This window comes from Manis pentadactyla, chromosome 2, assembly GCF_030020395.1.
Source record: "Manis pentadactyla isolate mManPen7 chromosome 2, mManPen7.hap1, whole genome shotgun sequence".
NCBI classification, from domain to species: Eukaryota; Metazoa; Chordata; class Mammalia; order Pholidota; family Manidae; genus Manis; species Manis pentadactyla.
In genome coordinates, this window is record NC_080020.1 from 235164824 (window position 1) to 235178760 (window position 13937).

Genomic DNA, 13937 nt, shown 5'->3' on the forward strand with positions numbered 1-13937 from the left:
GCCCGCCAGGTCCTCAGGAAGGGTGAGCTGAGTGACACCGGGAGCAGGCCGCCGCCACTCGCGGGGCAGGGACACGGCGCCAAGCCGCAGATTACGGACTGTTTGCTGGATCAAGGGCACCCGTGGGATTCAGAAGCACCTGCAGTACCTCAGGAACCGCATGTGCCTCTTTTGATCAGGATATCTGATCTCCTGCAGAAAAATAGCACAGAATGTGGATGTATCGGGGGTGTTCTTCAGCATATGTGACTGTATTCCGTTTGGACGTCCCATGGACAAATACACCGTTCGAAATTTGAGATGGGATTTTTACCCAATGGAAGGGAGCTTTGTCTAACACATTGATGTGGGGGGCGTACATGTAAATTTGTTCATTATTGCCATTAAAACGTGCAAGGTTGGAGTCGCAAAGGGCGTGTTGAGAGTCACCAAGCTTGAAGACCCTCTCGTTGGATTTTACACCCAAACCAGTTCCAAGGAGCAAAGGGAAGGCCCACCCCTTGAGCCCCTCCCTTGGTCACGGGACAGGAACACCGAGAGGCGGAGACTCGGCCGAGCTGTTCTGCAGCCTTTATGTGAGACCTTTGGCTGCTGTCTTGTCTGGACTTCTCTGCAACGGGGTTTTGAGGATGTGGAAATGTGTATCGAGGAATGAGGAGGCAGATGACCTCTACGTCTGAAGGAAGTAATTAGGTAGAAGGCTGTGCCTCACTGACCCAGAATAGACTTCAGGACAGCATGCTCATGTTCTTCAAAGGGGTACATTTATTACATTTATACTAGGAAGATGGATCCTGTTAGGAATCCTGTCTAAATGCTTTATACAGTTTCTAGTACATTCCTGCACACTAATAACATACTGATGTATAAAGAGAAAATAACAAAACCGGTAGGAGTTAAACACTAAGCAATATTTCTTTTTAGCACATAGTACCCTTTATGAGAGGAAATTGTTTTTTTCTCTAGAGAGAGTTTAGATTGTTAAATGACCAATGTAAAAAAACAAGTAATATAAAAACATAGAAAATAAAAAATAAACATAAAACAGCATAAAAATAACAAATAAACAAATAAAGCAATTCATCTCAAATAAATATCTGTCCCCCCAAAAATAAATAAATTCTTGGGAAAAGAGAAAACTGATTCTGGTTTAAACACTGGAGTTTTGTGCTGCTACAAATTGAAAAAAGAACTTGCCTATCTCACAACATAGATCTCGAGTAAGAGTAGGTTTGACACAACTTTTCCCACTCTGGTTAATTTTCTTTCTAGAATTAGATAATGATCCAATATAGTTTTTCTAGAAAGGGAACAAAACAAAATCAAACCTAGAAAACTGTAACTATTTTTGCCAGTAATTCTAGAATATAGTCTGTTCCTAAATTTTCTCTCTTACATTTTTTGGACACTTCATTGCAGAAAGTTGTTCACTGACTAAAGGAGGGAATTAATTATTTGATATGTATATACCACCTCTTCTTGCCTAAAAACAAATATGGAAACTCATATTAATTATTTCAGTTAATTATCTTTAGCTCTTTGTAGAAATATTGCATTTTCTTGTTTTCAGATGTTTTTACAACAATCATAGAATTATACAGCTTTAGACTTCAAGGCCATCCAGTCCAACTACCTTGTCTTACACAAAAGTAGTAGAAATACTAAGTAACTTGCCAAATACAACTTCACACTTTCACATAAGTTAATGTATACTTTGCTTTGCCTTAACCAGCACAATTTAGTCAACAAGATTGTGTTAACACTAGGTAAAATGCAAGTATTTTCAGTGACTGGAGAATTCCAAGGAGTCCATCCTGACAACACCACAAACTGAAAAACTCAGTAGAGATTATAGATCAGTGTACTCTTGATTAATTGGAAAAAGTCTGTAAAAGTGTTATATACAAAATGAGGGGCACATAGACTCATTTCAGCAAAGGTTTTTTAAAAAATGAATGAATCGATACAAGAATTGTCTGACCCTTAATTGCCAAATCTCATGAGTCTAAACACCCACCAAGTACCACTTTTTCTGTTAGACTGAAGTACGGGCATAAACCCCTGGGCGGTGGGAAGGAGTCATTCAAGGAATCCATTTGTCCCTTTAAAAAGAGCAAAAGAAGAAACCATCCTATTAATTACTAGAAGTCTTCCTTGCTCGGTAGAATTTGAGTGGGGTAGTTCTTACTAGTACTTTTCGGGAAAAAAATCAAGCTTTTGATTTTGTAAAATATTATTTAAAAGGAAAGACTCTATAAATTAAAAATATGTGATTGGGTTAATTTCTTGAGTTTTTTTTACCACAGCAAGATTTTTTCCAAAAAAAATTTACACAAACATATTTTACAATAGACGCTTCATATCCTACTATGCGGGAAACCACATCCTCACCCCTAACCCCACAAGGGACAAGCAGGTGAGTGGGTGGAGCGAGTGTCAGCGGAGGAAAGTTGTCACCAGGCGGCGCTCTTGCAAGAGGAGCTTAAATTTCTTTTTAACACACAGAAAGGGGAAAGGTAAAATGGAAAAATACCTAATTTTATCTGCCTAAGACCTGTCTGATATGAAATTTTACTTTTTCTTCAGTATAGCTGAACAGAAATGTTCACATTTTAGTCTTATTGCTTGCATAAGAAAACGCTTACTAAGAAATTAAACCATTTGCTTTCAAGAGGGCAGAGTATAAACACATACCCCGCAAAGGTGTGTGGTGGGGGGAGGTTAGATGGTCACATTTTAGAATCTTCTGTCTCTGTCCTATTTACTCCTCACTCGGCCAAACCGTCTTCCCGAGGAAACAGACCTAGTGAAGAGAGGCACAGAGAGAGAGGATGCCTGGGAGTCCCTGCCAGCCACCCCTGGTCCCTGCTGCACGGGGAGCCTGCTCGGACACCGTCTGCAGCATCCCACGGGGTGACAGCCATACCGGTGGAGGCTTTCACTCCCCCTCCCGGTGTTCTTAGAGCACCTTCCCAACCAGATCCCAGGCTTGGAGGATGTCCAGCTCTTGCCCAGAAAGCACCAATGAAATGGGAAAGTGCGCAATTGATTGATAATATATTTCACAAGAAAAAATAATAATAAAGGAGATAAATTGTTGAACTCCCGCAAATGTGCCTATCTACATCCATCCCAAGAACCAAAACTTTCCGAAGGGCTTGGGCCTGGAGGGAGGGGGCCGGGAGGGCCCTGGGGTCTCGGAGGAGGAGCCTAGAGTCCCTTGGTGCACGGGGCGGTCCGGCCGGGGACCACCGCTCGTCCCAACGCGTGGGTTCCGGGGACGGGGCGTGTCTGAGAAGGGAGTACGCCTGTGGAGGGGGTGCTTCCGGGGAAGGAGTGCGCCTGGGGAGGGGGTGCGTCCGGGAAGGGAGTGCGCCTGGGGAAGGGGTGCGTCCGGGAAGGGAGTGCGCCTGGGGAAGGGGTGCGTCCGGGAAGGGAGTGCGCCCGGGGAGGGAGTTGAACCTGGGAGGGGGTCCGTCCGGGAAATGGGTGCGTCTGCGGTCTGGGTGCCGCGGCACCTCCTGCCCCGCAGCGGTGAGCGCGGACGTGGTGGAGCCTCGCGGGTCTTCCTCCGCCTGGCCCCCGCCCTGGGGCGGCCTGGGGTCGGGTCCTGAGAGTGGCCCCCAGACGCGCTGCAGAGCCCTCCGAAACGGACAGGCTCTAATTGACTTATTAAAGTCGAGGCAATCACGTAGCTCCTTTTTTAATAGCCCAAGATCTACATTTAGACAAAAACAGATCTGAGTTCCCGGTAAAGGCGTTTCTTCTCATCCTGTCACAAGTGACAGGAACGGAGGGAAATAGACTGAAGGAGAGAGGGGGAGGTGCAGGGAGGAGCGCGGGGGGGTGGGAGGCCGAGGGCGGAGAGGGGGAGGGGGTGGGGGGAGGGGGCGGAGCGGGGCGGGGGGCGGCCGGGGGGCCCGTGGCGACGGGAGGGGAGTGGGGGGCGGGGGCCTGACGGAGGGCCGCTCCGCATCTACACTCGGGCTCCTAATTAAAGACCCGCGGAGCCCTCGGGGACCCGCCTGACGTCGGCGCGCGGGGGGATAAGAGGCGCGCACCCCTGGCGGCCGCGGTCCCGCTCCAGACGCAGCCACGCGTCCCTGTCCCCGCGCGTCCTGAGCGCTCCGCGGGCCGGGGCGCCGCCGGGCATGGAGTAGCGGGACGCACGGCGGCTCGGGGCGCGGGGACACACGCCGGAGGACGCCAGCGGCTCCGGAGCGCGGGGACAGGTAACAGGGCCAGGATCCGACGCGTAGGTGGCCGAGGACCCAGGGGTTTCCAGAACCCGCACAGCAGGAGGCCGGAGCGAAGATCCCCGCGCGGGGACTTCACGGTGGGGCTCGGGGACACCGGCCTGGGGAAAGGGGGCGACCCCCTTACAAAGGCGCTGCGGGAAACTTGAGCCCAACAGCCCGAGCTGGGCGCGCGGCCCCCACTCACCCGAGCGCGCGGCGTTGCTCTCCGGGGGGGAGGTGGGCGCGCCAGCCGGACCCTCCAGACTTGCCCGCCCCTCGGGGAGTTAACCGCCGCGGCTCCGCGCGCTTCCTAGAGGTTAAAGAAAGTTCCGCGGATGCCCCGCTCTGCGAAGTCGGACGGACGCGCTTTCCCAGGGAAGTTGGGAGGCCCCCGGCAGGGCGGGACGCGCGCAGAGGGCGCAGCCCCCGAAACTCTGCTCCCAGCGCCCCGCGGGTGGGGCTTCGGTGCGTCCCGGATCTGTGCCAGGCGCCCCTCCTACGGGGTTAGCGGGGATTCCTGGGTGTCCGCGGGGGTTAGTGGGGTTCACGGGGATCCCGGGGTTGAGAGGATGGAGGCGGCCCTCCGGGGGCCGCGGTCTGGGCGGGTGGGGCGCTCGCGTCCCCGCCAGCCCGCCTACCTATCCTGGCCCCCTGCCTGTCCCCGCAGCCAGCCCACCTCCGGAGCGTCGGCCCCTCCAGCCGCGCCCACCGAGCGCAGCATGCGTGCGCCCGGGCGTCCGCTCCTCCTGGGGTTGTTGCTGGTGCTGAGCGCGGCCGGGCCCGGCCGGGGGGTTGCGCAGCCCCGCGAGGCCGCGGAAACACAGACCCTGCTGCGGCTCATCGCCGAGGTGGTCCAGGAGCTGAAGAAGTTCCACGCGGGCGAGTCCAAGCGGCTGCAGCTGCTGGGCCCGCAGCAGGACCCCCTGCGAGGCGGGGCGGGCGCCGAGGAGCAGCGAGCGGGTGAGTGCGCGGCGCGCTGCGGGGACCCGCGGCGGCCGGGCTCCGTGTCCCCTGTATGGCAGGTCTCCGCGGCCCGAGAACAATCTCTGTGCGCTTGGCAATAGAACTGAGAGAACACACGTATATTTAAAAGATAAATCCATTTTGATTGTTTTTTAAAAGCTAGGCAACATTGTTTTAAAAGGAAAATGAGAGGCCGGTGGATGATGCCTCGCAGACCCGAGCTGCCGCCTAGGTCAGTAATTTCAGCAGAGCTGTCATGTTATTTTGGAAATGGAAATACTCTGAGCAAAGCATTTTCGCTTAGACAGGAACGTTTCAGAGCTCCCCACGCCGGCACAGCCTTCCCAGAGTGGCTGCCCCTTGGGACTTTCCGAGGAAAGCATGCAAGCTTTTAATGCTTTTGTGACACAATTAGGTCAAATATGTTAAGGTCAGTTTTATATAGACTGAGTAAAGTTTGGGGCAAATGAACATTAACATTCGGGATACGTGTAAACCTTGCAAGCAAGATGGGGTGGAAACGACCCTTTAGATGGGGAGTATTTGTGGTAAAATAGTGTGGCCACCTACAAGCTAAGTTACTAGACCAGAACAGGTGACTGTAAACTGGTTACAGACGACCAAACAAGTAAAAAGGTTGAAATCAGAAAGGTTGCCTGTAGAATCGAGGCTGGTTCTCGCAGGCCTCAGAAGGGTTTGTGGTGCAGCTGCCCCCTGCTGGAGAGCCCCCACAGCCGGGGAGCCCCACCCCCTGCCCGGGAGCACTACCCTCCACATTTCACTTCCATCTTATAGACCAGGTTAATACCTATTTCCATGCATTTACAGCAGCCTTTGACGTAACAGGTGGTTTTGAAGGCATTTAATCTTTTTCTAAAAATATACTTAGAAAAAGTAATGTTTTACAATAAATTCCTTGTTCAGAGAATTAGGTTTTCTTCCTAGAACTTGGAGAGGTTGTGGGATTTGATTCCCAAATTCTTCAAAATGAAAGTAAGCATGATTTGTTCACTGAAAACTGCCATACACACATGCCCTATACCATTAAGGCCACTGCCCCTGTCATAGTGGTAGAGACCACAGATAATACTGGAGCTTTGTGAGTACTAATACTATTCGAATAAAAAAATGTCCCTGGTTACCAGTCTTCACACTGTCATATACAACAGTCAAGGAGGCTCCAATCTGTTTTATATACTACAATGTACTATGGCTAATGCAGTTTCCAGCAACGTTCTTCAACATTCTCTTAAGATCACATGAAAAAAAAATGTTTCTTTTCAGGCAATATAATAACTTCTTTCTCCTCAAGCAGAAATTGTCCCTCGAGATCTGAGGATGAAGGACAAGTTTTTGAAACATCTCACAGGTAAGTTTTCTCTGTACTTGCAGCCCACCCCTCCCTAGGTGCTTGCATCCTGTGGGCTCTCACCTTGCTTGTTCCTCCATGTTCCAGGTCCTCTTTATTTCAGTGCAAAGTGCAGCAAACACTTCCACAGGCTTTACCACAACACCAGAGACTGCACCATCCCCGCATGTAAGTGACAGTGTCTGGATTGCTTTGGAAACACAATGTAGATGTGACTTCATGTCCTTCCACTTCAACAGGACCCTGCCTTCTGATCCTCTTATTTGCTAACGTATGTTCCCTCTTAACTATGGAATTAGGGGTGAGGGGACCAGGCCATTGAGGAGATAGCTGCATTCTGCAGCAGCTGGTGCCAAGCTGAAATTTACATTCCCTGGAATTAGTCCACTCATGGAATGGGCTGAGCTTGTCCATTCACACTCTGGTCCTGTTTATGAATTTGGGCAGATAACTGTGTTTGTGTCTGCTCCACCATGCCGATAAAGCAAATGCTAAGAACCAGTTGTAGGTGGCCGCTGCAGAGAACATCAATGGACCTGGGCCATCCTGGTCCAACTCTCTTGACCGTCCCACTGCCCCGACCAGAGACTTGGTTTCCATCGGTGACTAACCTCTTCGCCCAAGAACTGCTCTGCCCCCCACATCTGCCTTTCCTGCCAGTGTCATCACTGATTCAGAAGTGCTGAGCTGCTCCACTCCATCCTGCGGCTCTGACTTTCTATTTATCAACAACAGGATGTATTTTACTTCCCCACAAGTCGTTCTTTGTGCTCCTCACAAAACATATAATGATGGCAAGTGACTTATGAGCCAGAGTGACATCTGTTTGAACCCTAAAACAATTTTTTCTGTAGGGACTACAACTTCTCTCATTTAAGGTTCCTGGGAGGAAAGTCGTGTGGATATGCTAGGCATCTAACCAGCTGTTTTCAGACTATCCATGGGGCAGCAGACAAGACCTGCCTGTTCTGCCTTCAAAAGACATAAACCACTTTCCATGAAATGCAAGTTTTTCTGTTTAGGCAGCAAAGTCACCCTAAATGAAACAGTTTTCATTTGTGGAGCTCCTGAAGGCACAATGGCAATATGCCTGGGGGGAAGCCAAGTACCTCCCATTAACACAGCGGAGCGAAGCACGGGCCCAGGTCCCGGCCAGGCTGCTTGCTCTCAGAGCCACACGGGAGGCAGGCAGCGCACATGCCCCACGGCTGCTGGTTGCTTCTTGAGCACTGTTCTCCAGTCCACCCTCCCACGTGTGCCACATGGGCCTGGCACATTCCTCCCTCTGAGATGGAATCACCTTCTGTTTGAGAATTAACCTGCTTCCTGGAACCACAGAACTTTCTCATTTTGACTGTTTAAGTGTGTATACATTTTTACATTAAATGCTGTCTTACAATAACAGGGCCACAGATCCTAAAATTGAAAGTAACTCCTTCACCCCTTGTGCCGTGACACACACATGCTCTGCTCTGCACGTCCTTCTCCAGGGCATTGCATGTGCCCACAAATGCGGCCACCTTTCGCTCACAGAACTCAGCCTCATGCCACGGAGACTCCCAGTCACCCAGGAATGAGGCATTGTTCAGAAGCCCTGCAGGCCTCAGGGGCAGAAGGCCCAGACCTGTGCCCTGGCTGAGTGGTTACTTTCACTTATGTGGGCCCACCTGTGCCCACGGAGAACCAGAGCTTAAGTGGACCACATCTGTGCAGTTCTAGGCTGCATCAAAGACAGTCCCTAGCATCTTGGGTCAGCCCTGAAAGGAACCAGCCTTCCTCCCATGTGGCTCCGAGGGGAGCTCCTTCCAAGTGCAGATCCTTACATCTACCAGATCTGAACACCTGTACCCAAATGAGACCTGCACGTGCGCAAGGGCTGGACACTCGGGCCGTGTGGGATTCTGTCCACTGCTGCAGATGGAAGTATTTACCCCAAGCTCACCCAGACAAGTGCGTCCACATGATCCATATAGGAAACTACACTCTGAAACATGGGTGCAGCTGATGAAGAGCAAAAAGCTAGGATCCATAGGACCCAGCTTTCAGCTGTTAGACTGTTTCTGCTTTGAGCTCAAACCATATGTCCTCTAAATATTTAGGGAGAGTGTTGTTAGGAGCGGAGTAGACTAAAGCTGCATAATACCCATCAGATTATTCATTCAGGATTTCAGTTAAGAGTATGAATTCTTCCATCTTAAGCAGAATTTCCCAGCTCTTTGAGAGGTAGACTTTACAAACTTATAAACTGCTGCAGCTTTCCCCAGAACTCACGTTCCGAGTAAATTCCTTTGTAGCTGTGAGGACTAAACCTCACTTCTTTCGAAGGGAGCATCTACTGAATGAAACAGTAAGTTATGTGAGGCAGCAAGGAAAATCGGGGTGCTCAGGAACTAGCTCAGTGGCTTTGGCGTCCAGCCCAGGTCTTTTGGCTCTGATACACGACTGCTGACCCTCTTTCTTTAGATTTCTTGCACAAGGCTTTCTGTTAAGATCTACTCGGGGTGCTCAGCCTGTACATGAAGTGACACAGGGCGGGAAGCAGACTACAGCTAGTCTGATGCGCCCTTGCAGCCCAAGAGGAGTGGTGGGGCGACTGACCAGGAGGGCAGCCCCCACGGCCCCCACACCCCCATCATCCAACTTTTGCGTGTGCCACTAATGGCCCTGAAGTGCCATAAATTATTAAATCAATAACTTAGAGCCCAGGACTGCAGAGGGCAGTCTCGTGTCACTTCCAGGGAATTCAGAGTATTTAAAGAAATAAATGGCTTTAGCAGTTGATATACTTGTTTAAAAAATGCTACTTATTTAAGAGCTGTTGAGATAACTGACCAAGATCTGTGATTTATTTTCACCATAGACTATAAAAGATGTGCCAGGCTTCTTACCCGGCTGGCTGTCAGTCCACTGTGCATGGAGGGATAAGGTAAGCTGACAGATCACACTGGCACACACACCAGAGACCAGAATCCTGTCCCGGACATGAAAAACTCATGACAGTTTAGAAACATTCACTCTTTGGCTAAAGTATCCTTACTTCAAGTGAGGGTGACCACCCTCAAAATATCTCCAAGTACTGGCCACCAATAAAAGGAGCTCCTCCTAGCTTACGCACAGTGTCCCCACAGCCATTATACGTCACTCCAGGATGACATGGTTGGCACCCAGGATGTGTTCATCTGAAACACAGCCCATTATTTAACTAATCTCAGCACAGGACTGAATACATACATAAATTAGGGTCTGTATCTAGAATCATGCCTGTTCACTGCAGGCTTGCACTCATTTGCTAGCACTCACAGGTGAGTAAGGGGCCAACCACACATGCATATTTTCCAGAAACATCTGGCCAGTGTCTGAGGTGGTCTGTCATTATGCCAACAAGCTTTTAAGTCACTAAGAGGTATCTTCTTTAAATGTTTCTATCACAGCTATTTTTTTCAGACCCTCTAATGGCAAAAATATAAATGCATACAGAGAGTTGATGATGTTAACCTTTTACACTGGCCTTTTGAGGCTGGTATGTAACATAACCCACTGTCAGCTATGCAGCCAACAGACAGACTGGAAAGTCTTGTTTTCTGGACACAAGCACAGAGTTTCAGTCACAAAGCTGTGATTTCATTATCTTACTCTTCCGTGTCATGTGCGCTGGGCCTGCTAGATGCCCAGTCTACCCCCACAGAGAGGGCATGCTTCCGGGCCTCAGGTGGCTGCTCCCAGTTCATTTATAAAAAGGGACTACTGTACTTTTCCAGGGCTTCCTCTCCTTTGCCTCATGTCGTGGAAGGAGGAGGAGGTAGACATGGACGAGGTCACTGTGGAATAGGCAGTGCCCCCAAGTGCCCAGGCAGCTGCCAAGGGCTGAGCCAAAGGGCTGGAGCCGGGCACGTGGAGTGACTGTGGGGGCGTGAGGTGTCCCAGGAACCACCCACCCATCCCAGGCCCGTTAGTGAGTGAGGGGCATCAGTCAGGGAAACAGGCAGCTACGGAGGGCTGGAGGGCTGACACATCTCGCATGGCCTCACTGAGATTCGTGGCTCCATGGGGAGGGAGGCATGTTCTTAATGCCCAGCTGAGAAATGCTGTGCATTAAACTGTCTCCCGGTCACTTCTCATCTGAATACTGTCTCTTTCACTGTCCACATGGCACATGCATCTTTTTATTTAAAGCAGAAGGGATGCTTGTTAAGTCTCCCAAGGTGATATGCTAGGGGAGATGATGTTATTTTTATGAAGCATTTCTTTATAGTTAAAGCATCACTACTGCTAGAGATCAACCAATCTCCTTAGAAGACAACCTCCACTTACTCACAAGCCCATCAGGAGACCGGATGCCTTACGGCGCCCCCACTGAAAGCTGCTCAGGCTGTGCTTCCTCTCTGCCCCTTAGCAGTTGACTGCTCCTACAGACAGCCAGCTGTCCTTAAAAAGGCGAGAGCACTGTCATTCCCAAGGGACACACGCTTATGGGAACGACGGAGCGCCAGGCTCCTTCCCCATCAGCGCAGGGCGAGCATGCCAGGGCTTTGCCAAACTCAACACAGATACTTACGTGAAGGCCAAAAAGGAAAGAAGCCTGCCACACAGGGGCTCGTGGGAATGCGGCTCACGACCGACACTGCCTGTGCGCCTCCCCCACCTTGAACCACAGGTCAGAATCTCACTGCACGATGATGGAGAGGAAAAGGAGCAGGTGTGTGCCCACAAGTGCCTACTCCCCAAAGCCCACCACCACTCCTCCGTCACACTTACCGCAACTGTCAGCAGCTGTGCTCAGACTGGCCAACAAATGGCTTCATTTTAAAACTTGAAGTTTAAAATTTGCTAACTAAAATAATTTCATAACAATTTTAGAAGCTTACTTTCTGATTCTGGAAGTCAGAACCCACAGTGGAAACTCTAGCTGGCCACACCACTGCAGCAGAGGTTCTCCACCCTGCAGGCAGGCTTAGGACACCAGTGTGTGTGCGTTGGGGGGGGCACTCACCCAGCACCAGCGCTCAGCACACACTCCACTGGCTGGCAGCAGCCTCTGGTATAAGGCAGGAAGCTGCCCAAATGCTTTTCTCGTTGTCCTAAAAGATAGTAGGATAAGATTCTTCCTCCAAGTCCAGACATGCTTTGTATTTGTAAAGGCTGAGTCTGAAAGAAGCAGGTCTCTCTAAAAGGGCCTGAGCACGGGCTTCTCCACCTCTGTGACCTCAGAGCAGACCCTCGCCTCCTTCTTCCTGAAGCTCATTACCTAGTCTCCTCTGGCCAAAGAAAAGCTGTTCTCTCCCAGCTCCCCTCCTTTAGCCAGAGAGACACACACCCCATCTCACTGCCTAGACCTGAAGTCAGGTCAGCCACAAGCCTGAGCTCTGGAGTATTTTCAAAGAAACAGAGTTTTGATAACAAGTACCTAGCTCACTCCTCAAAACGCACCCGAATCTTAGTAACCCTTAAGTCCATCATTATTTTTTAAATTAATTAATAGTATACCAGTGGTTCAGGAATATAGGGAGTACTAGAAAAAAAGTGCTTATTCCTGATTATTGGTTTTGCAAACCCTTGTCAACATTGAGGAGTAAGGCCAATGAGCTATTTCCCAGGGTGACACGAACTACAAGTCCGCGTGGCCTGCGTTACTGAGGATCTGACAGCACACACCAAGACTAAGCTCTTTTCTTCAGACTTTCTTAGGCAGTCACGCAGTCACCTGTAGTTATCGTGTTCATTCCTTTCGCACAGCAGGCATGAAGTCGCTGTGGGACTAAGCTATCTTCCATAGCAGACTATGCTTCTTGCAACACAGAGAAATATACACGCAGACTGAGATGCCTTATGTCCATCATCACATTATCTTGCACCATTTAGTGTCCAGGCCTAGACTTGGTAAGGAAGTGTGAAGAGGTATATGAAATCAAACGCATTTATTTTCAGCAGTGAGCAGAACTGTGGCGATCAATGGCCTGATAACCATGAGAAGTGCCTTGGAAACCAACAGCGAAACAGAACCTACTACCCTCATGTTCCCTGTGAACAGATGTGTATTTGCAGACAGCCTCTTCTACAATCCCTTTGAGTTTTGTATGGTGTTGACACCGTTTGTGGGTGCACACCCAGTAAATCGGCATGCCTGACAGCAATGTCCGCCACCCATTAATTAGAAAAACTCAAGAGAATGCTCCACAGCGGACATGCAGCGTTTCACGAGGCCACAGGAAGAGACTGCATTTCCTCAGTAGGTGAAGTCACAAAGAATATTTCTTTAGAAACATAAGCAGAATCTGAAATTATATTTTCATATAGCATACGGTATGATTTAATATTTTTTATTACTTTTACAACTCCCAGAGTATTATTTGGAACTGCATGAAAAATTTAAAAAAACAAAACAAAAAACAACTTCAATCATGTTTTAGAGTCAGTGGACTGTAAGTGTGTGAGCACACCCGGGCTGATTTCATTCGTCCTTTGTATAAGTATAAAATAGTATCCCGATATTGTGTAATATGTAGATACTGTACATAAAGCACAAGTAATAAAGTATTTGTTATAAAATCAAATCTTCAAGGTGACTCTACCTCATAACAAGTTCATCACTGAAAACTCATGATTTATAAATCTATGAAGAGATGGTAATTATGGCAGAATGTCCCAGAATATAAAAGGCATAAGTAAATGAAATGCAAACACAATGAACTATCATAAAGGACAATAAATCAGCATTTTTTAAAAGGAGAAGCTACTATACACTGGTGACATAATATCTGTAGACCTGATTTGGTAGTGAGTATTTCAAGTAAGGTTGCACCCATACTTCCCTATGACTGTGATCATGAAAATACTGTGAGGAAACTTACGAAGACTTCTAAGCAGACTTTTACGGACATACACACTGTGAACAATTTGACTGGATCCAAGTGAAAAAGACAAGCCAATTCAGCAATGCATTTCTCTGTTCATACGACCCCTAGTCTGGATAGAGCCATCAGGACATTGTTTGAGGACTGGTATTTAAGATATGTGTGTAAACATTAAGGACAACAAACTATGGGGATTTACTTGTTAACATAAAGAAAAAGCTTCCCCAGCTCCTGCCTCTGCCATCCCTCTTGGAGTGGTGGGGAAGCTGCCACGCTCATCCTTCAGGCACAAGGGGTCAGGACTCAACACCCCAACCTGAGACCCACACGCTGTGGAGGACCAGAGCCCATGACAGAGGGGAAGATGCCCTGACGGGGCAGCTGCTGCTCTAAGGGCACCCTATTTCTGGGTAGTGATCCACTTGGACCGTGGGTGAGAGCTGATCTGTGACAGATTTCGGGTCACTAAGTACGAATGGGGTAAAGACAGGGGGTCAAGCAAGCTGTCACTCATGC

At 49.1% G+C, this 13937-nt stretch overlaps 1 protein-coding gene and 1 long non-coding RNA gene across 7 annotated transcripts; one reads left to right on the forward strand and one right to left on the reverse strand.

Annotated features, from left to right (window-relative positions):
* Positions 1-201: 201 nt before the first annotated feature.
* Positions 202-4477, reverse strand: LOC130682646 (uncharacterized). Its single transcript, XR_008995968.1, has 4 exons — positions 4444-4477; positions 3463-3718; positions 2695-2803; positions 202-2102 (listed from the first exon to the last, which is right to left on the reverse strand). It is a non-coding gene; the product is annotated as an uncharacterized LOC130682646 (long non-coding RNA).
* On the forward strand, positions 3932-13049 carry ALKAL2 (ALK and LTK ligand 2). Of its 6 annotated transcripts, none has more exons than XR_008995966.1 (6): positions 3932-4336; positions 4906-5198; positions 6486-6570; positions 6658-6738; positions 9431-9496; positions 12496-13049. XR_008995966.1 is itself a non-coding variant. In XM_036881592.2 (6 exons), the coding sequence occupies exons 2-5, from the start codon at positions 4958-4960 to the stop codon at positions 9493-9495; spliced, it is 441 nt and encodes a 146-aa protein (XP_036737487.1). In that variant the 5' UTR covers positions 3935-4336; positions 4906-4957; the 3' UTR covers position 9496; positions 12496-13049. The 6 variants fall into 6 exon arrangements, 4 of the variants coding, with proteins under 4 accessions (XP_036737487.1, XP_036737488.1, XP_036737489.1 ...); XR_008995967.1 differs by having other exon boundaries at positions 12499-13049; XM_036881592.2 differs by having other exon boundaries at positions 3935-4336; positions 6517-6570.
* The last annotated feature ends 888 nt before the right edge of the window (positions 13050-13937 follow it).

Coding starts and splice junctions, on each gene's coding strand:
- ALKAL2 (XM_036881592.2), top strand. CDS start 4,958: ATGCGTGCGCCCGGGCGTCCGCTCCTCCTGGGGTTGTTGCTGGTGCTG. Junction 6,571..6,657: donor GTTTTTGAAACATCTCACAG/GTAAGTTTTCTC, acceptor TCCATGTTCCAG/GTCCTCTTTATTTCAGTGCA. Junction 6,739..9,430: donor AGACTGCACCATCCCCGCAT/GTAAGTGACAGT, acceptor TTTTCACCATAG/ACTATAAAAGATGTGCCAGG.